The 6,015-nt window shown below is 37.6% G+C and overlaps 1 protein-coding gene across 4 annotated transcripts; it reads left to right on the top strand.

The window, feature by feature from the left end:
• Window positions 1–578: 578 nt before the first annotated feature.
• Window positions 579–6,015, top strand: LOC108331824 (phytochrome E). 4 transcript variants are annotated; one of them, XM_052876339.1, is made up of 4 exons: window positions 579–3,287; window positions 3,637–4,444; window positions 4,576–4,872; window positions 5,381–6,015. In XM_052876339.1, the coding sequence occupies exons 1-4, from the start codon at window positions 1,268–1,270 to the stop codon at window positions 5,622–5,624; spliced, it is 3,369 nt and encodes a 1,122-aa protein (XP_052732299.1). In that variant the 5' UTR covers window positions 579–1,267; the 3' UTR covers window positions 5,625–6,015. The 4 variants fall into 4 exon arrangements, with proteins under 4 accessions (XP_052732299.1, XP_052732298.1, XP_017422273.1 ...); XM_052876338.1 differs by having other exon boundaries at window positions 3,628–4,444; XM_017566784.2 differs by having other exon boundaries at window positions 581–3,287; window positions 4,579–4,872.

The raw sequence follows: 6,015 nt of genomic DNA, 5'->3' as shown, positions 1-6,015 counted from the left end.
AGAAAAAATACATTTATCAAAAGTTGTTCTGAAAAAGTTTTCTTATTTGTTTTAGAGAAGAATTAAGTAAAAAGCATATAATAACACAAATAAAATTGTATCTATTTGGGTATTTTCCATCTCCAACTATGAATAATAAAACATCTTTTCACAGTGAAAACATGTGTGGTCATATTTCGCAAACCATGAAACAAAGACAGAAGGACCGCATTGGCATTTCTTATCTCAGATTTTGTGGTTCACCTTCGTCTTCTGTCCATTCAGTTTTCACTTCATGGTTTCGTTGTCCTTCAAATCACCGACACAGATTTATTTACACAACCTCAAACCAATGATGAAGTTTAGTGTTTCATAGTATTTTTAACTCAATTACATTGATTGAAGCAAAATGTGATTATATAATTTAATCCATTCATGGGGCATCTCAACCATTCTGTGAGGAAGTTCATAAAGATAAAGTTATTAATCTCTTGAAGTAAATACAGAAGTGTAGAATAACATTGTGGTTTATAATCTCCATTATCAAGGACAAAAGTTGTAGTTGGAATAAAAGAGAAAATAACTTTAAAAGCTGTTAAATTTTAAGTAATGGTGATTACAAGCTGCAAATTGTTTCTAGAATTTGAATTTGTGAGTGGAGAAGAAGCAATGTTATGCGGTGACTAAGCATTAAAAGAATGATTTTGCTCCAAAAGCAAACACAATATTGCAAGATTACACCATGAGTCTGAGTCTGTCCCCTACTCCATCCTCTGTGGTTTTCTTGGATTGGTGGAAAAAGATGGAAAAGTAACACTGAAGTGGTGAAGTGAGAAGATGAAATTATAGGATCTTGTCTTTTTGACAAATAAACTAAGTGAAGATTTCCAAGTTAACCAAGTTGTGAATGTTTTCCTAGAATTACTGTGGAAACTGGCTGGCTAAGGAATTTGTGCTTAGTTATTATGTCTTTGGCAGTCAAAGTAAGAGAGGGTAGAAATAAGCTTGAGTTGGACTGAACGAAAACAACATAGGAGAGACATTAAGTGGGGTGAGTTGAGGTGCACATCATAGGGCAATTCCTTGTCGGTTTAACACAACAGAAGAACAATGCACTTTGAATAAAAACTATCCTCTCTATTTTTCGTGTTGAGGGTATCTAATATGTTTGTGTATATATCTCCTTCACAAACCACACAAGTAAAAAAGCTAGAATCGAACTGGGTTCATAGAAGGTGCAATACAAGGTAAGCAAACACATTTGGCTTTTTGTCGAACAGCCTTGAAAATGAGCTTTGGAAGCAGAGGGAAGCTGAAAGATACAAGCTTGAGCACATCAGCTGAAAGCAACATGAACAGCAGGAGGGACAAGGTACTGGCTCAGTACAGTGCAGATGCTGAGATTCTGGCTGAATTTGAGCAGTCTGGTGTGTCTGGCAAATCATTTGACTACTCCAGGATGGTCCTTGATCCTCCCAGGTTAGTGTCTGGAGAAAAAATGACTGCATATCTATCAAAAATCCAAAGGGGTGGCCTTATCCAACCCTTTGGTTGTATGCTTGCAATTGAGGAACCCACTTTTAGGATCATTGGGTACAGTGAGAATTGCTTTCAGTTGTTGGGTTTGGAGAGGCAAATTGACTCTAAGATGTTAATAAATTTGATTGGGGTTGATGCAACAACCCTTTTCACTCCACCTTCTGGGGGTTACCTAGCTAAAGCTGTGGCTTCCAGGGAAATTTCTCTTCTGAACCCGATTTGGGTCTATGCAAGGACAACCCAGAAGCCATTTTATGCCATACTGCATAGGATCGATGTTGGGGTTGTGATTGATTTGGAGCCTGCGCGGTTGAGTGATCCAGCATTGTCACTTGCCGGGGCAGTTCAATCACAGAAGCTGGCTGTGAGGGCTATTTCAAGGCTGCAATCTCTTCCTGGGGAAGATATTGGCTTGTTGTGTGACGCAGTTGTTGAGGAAGTGCATAAGCTTACTGGATATGACAGGGTAATGGTTTATAAGTTTCATGAGGATGATCATGGTGAGGTTGTAGCTGAGATTAGGAGGTCGGATTTGGAGCCTTACCTGGGTTTACATTATCCTGCCACAGATATCCCTCAAGCTTCTCGCTTCTTGTTCAAGCAGAACCGGGTTAGGATTATTTGTGATTGCCATGCAAAGCCAGTTAAGGTCATTCAGAGTGAAGAATTAAGGCAACCTCTTTGCTTGGTGAATTCAACACTTAGGTTACCACATGGTTGTCACACACAGTACATGGCCAACATGGGATCAATTGCTTCTCTGGTGATGGCAATTATAGTCAATGGAAAGAATGAAACAAGGCTTTGGGGTTTGCTAGTTTGTCATCACACTTCACCACGATATGTTTCTTTCCCGGTTCGCTATGCTTGTGAGTTCCTAATGCAGGCTTTTGGACTGCAACTTTATATGGAGATTCAATTGGCATCACAAATGGCGGAAAAGAGAATGCTTAAAACTCAAACCTTACTGTGTGACATGCTCCTTCGTGATGCACCATTCGGCATTGTGACTCAGTCTCCAAGTATCATGGATCTTGTGAAGTGTGATGTGGCTGCCTTATTTTATGATGGAATATGCTGGTTGTTAGGTACATCCCCAACTGAAGCACAGGTAAAAGACATTGCAGAATGGCTACTTAGTAATCATGGGGATTCAACAGGTTTGACAACAGATAGTTTAGCTGATGCTGGTTATCCAGGTGCTGCTTCACTGGGTGATGCGGTTTGTGGCATGGCCACGGCAAGAATCAATTCAAAACATTTCTTGTTCTGGTTCAGGTCTCACACTGCTAAGGAAGTCAAATGGGGAGGAGCCAAGCACCATCCAGAGGATAGGGATGATGGAGGAAAAATGAACCCAAGATCATCATTCAAAGCTTTTCTTGAAGTAGTCAAAAGCAAAAGTTTGCCTTGGGAAGTGTCAGAAATCAATGCCATTCACTCATTACAACTAATGATAAGAGATTCTTTCCAAGACACTGAGATCACCGGTCCAAAGCCTTCAAACTATGTGCAGAAAACTGACACTTCAACTGGAGCGATGGATGAACTCAGTTCAGTAGCACTTGAAATGGTGAGGTTAATCGAGACTGCAACAGTTCCGATTTTTGGGGTTGATTCAGGTGGGGTAATCAATGGATGGAATTCAAAGATTGCTGAACTGACAGGTCTACAAGGCAGTGAAGCTATGGGGAAATCCATGGTAAATGAAATTATACATGCGGACTCATGTGACACTTTTAAAAATACTCTAAGCAGAGCCTTGCAAGGTAAATCAGTTGTTGTAGAAAAGATAGTAGTAGATTTAGAGTGTTCACTTAATTAACTCCCAAATGTTATTAACAATTCATTGTGGGGGAAAAACATTCTTTGTAGGTCTTTTAGAATTTGATTCCACACGTTGGTTTGAAATATTCAATTCATGTACTATATAAAGATCTGGACAATCAAATATTCATGTTTTTTAGGTTGTGCTATCATTTTTTCATTGGAGTGTAAAATTTAATGACTAGTCTTATATAATTGAATATGTAAGATAATGTTTAAATTGCAGTCTTATTTTGATTCGTTCTCCCTGAAAGTTAAGTATTCATAGCAATGAATTGATAGTTTTTGCAGGAGAGGAGGACAAAAGTGTTGAGTTGAAAATAAAGCACTTTGGGCTTCAACAGCAACAGAAAGTTGTATATCTCATGGTCAATGCTTGCACTAGTAGGGACTACACAGATTCTGTTGTTGGGGTATGCTTTGTAGGTCAAGACATCACTTATGAGAAAATGGTTCAAGATAAATTCATCAAGTTGGAAGGTGATTACAAAGCAATAGTGCAGAGTCTCAGTCCACTGATTCCACCCATATTTTCTTCTGATGAGAGTGCCTGCTGTTCTGAATGGAATGCAGCCATGGAAAGGCTAACTGGTTGGAAAAGAGATGAAGTCATAGGAAAATTGCTTCCTGGTGAAATATTTGGAAGTTTTTGTCGACTAAAAGGTCAAGATACCCTGACTAATTTTATGATTTTAATATACCGTGGAATAAGTGGTCAAGATTCTGAGAAGTTACCATTTGGATTTTTTGATAGAAATGGAGAATTTGTGGAGAGTTATATAACAGCAAACAAGAGAATTGATGCTGGTGGGAATATACTTGGCTGTTTTTGCTTCTTGCAGGTTGTAATGCCAGACCTGAATCAGTCATCTGAAGAACACAAGCCAAGAGGCAGAGAAAACATTTCTGAATCGAAAGAGTTAGCTTATATACTACAAGAGATGAAGAAACCTTTAAATGGCATACGATTCACGCACAAACTTTTGGAAAGTACAACTGTTTCAGAAAACCAAAAACAATTTCTTGACACCAGTGATGCATGTGAAAGACAAATCATGGCAATTATTGACGATACAAATTTAGGAAGTATTAATGAAGGGTAAGAGTTTTTGTTGTGTTTTGGTAGGCTGAAATTCTCTCTTGGAGTAGTACTTTCCTTTTTCGTCCTTCGATTATACACTGATATTCAATAAGACTGACTATATGTTTCATATCTTATGCTAATGCTAGCAGCACTTTGCAGCTAAACATGGAAGAATTTGTTCTGGGAAATATTTTAGATGCCATTGTCAGTCAAGTCATGATATTGATAAGAGAAAAGAACTTGCAACTGTTTCATGAAATTCCTGATGAAATAAAAGTGCTTTCTTTATATGGTGACCAAATTAGGCTTCAGGTGGTCTTGTCTGACTTTTTGCTTAATGTAGTCAGCCATACACCATCTCCAAATGGCTGGGTAGAAATCAAGATTTCACCTGGTTTAAAGATAATACAGGATGGCAATGAGTTTATCCATCTGAAGTTCAGGTACAAAAACCAAGAATTTATCACTGTTATCTTCTGGGGATTTACCAATTTGGATTCTCTGCTGGGTTCTTCTGGCTGTTTCTCTGTTGTACCTTCAAACTACACTGATGGACATTGATTTTGAGATTTTAAAACATTAAAAAGATTTTTAAAGTACTAACATCAGTGTATTTTAATGTTCAGCAGAGGACAACATTAAAAAACCCGGTTGAGAATGTGAACTCATTGTATACTTTCTACATGGGGATAGTTGATTTCTCCCATTTTTGTTATACTTGAAATTTATGCCTGAGTAGCTGTGGTTTTATGTTTAACACCCTTTTCAAAGTGTGAGACAAACTTTGAAGATATACAAGAGTTGTCACAAACTTTGAGTAGTTGTGATCTTACATTTCAGAAACTGACATAGTTTTAGGCTACAAGTGTTGTGATGGTTACTTGAAGATGTCACCTATGTTAGATTACTGTGTAGACTAGAGGCTCATTTGATCATGTATTCTTCTTGCAGAATGACTCATTCTGGTCAAGGTCTTCCTTCAGATGTTCTTCATGATATGTTTGAAGGAGGGAATCAATGGAATACACAGGAAGGTCTAGGACTATACATGTCCAGAAAAATCCTCAGTAGGATGAGTGGTCATGTCCACTACGTAAGAGAACAAAATAAGTGTTATTTTCTCATTGATCTTGACATTAGAACAAGAAAAGAAAGGCAAAAGAATTTGCATGCAGAGACAAGCATGTTAAGTTAGTTTTATTCTCTTGATGCTCTTACTAGTGAAAGGGGTGTGAAGGGTGGTTTGCAAAGAGAGGTCTCAAATCTTGCTTTGAAGCTTGGCAGATATATGGCAACTGCTCATGTCAACACTGGTATATCATCCTATTATACTACAAGGAAGTTTATGCTTATATATATGCTTTTATATATATATATATATATATATATATATATGATACACACACACACCCCTTTTTTAGTTTGGCTTAAAAATATTACAGTAACACAGTAGAATGCTGAGAGGAATTTTGAACATTGTATGACCCTTCCTCCAGGGATAAGTATGGCTAATGATTACTTGTAATAGTAATATTTTATGCATAAATAAGAAGCAATCTTGCAGTATTGCCCTGCAGAATTGGTTA

Source organism: Vigna angularis, chromosome 4, assembly GCF_016808095.1.
Source record: "Vigna angularis cultivar LongXiaoDou No.4 chromosome 4, ASM1680809v1, whole genome shotgun sequence".
NCBI classification, from domain to species: domain Eukaryota; kingdom Viridiplantae; phylum Streptophyta; class Magnoliopsida; order Fabales; family Fabaceae; genus Vigna; species Vigna angularis.
Note: the sequence above shows the minus strand (reverse complement) of the source record. Positions and strands in the feature narration are given on the sequence as shown.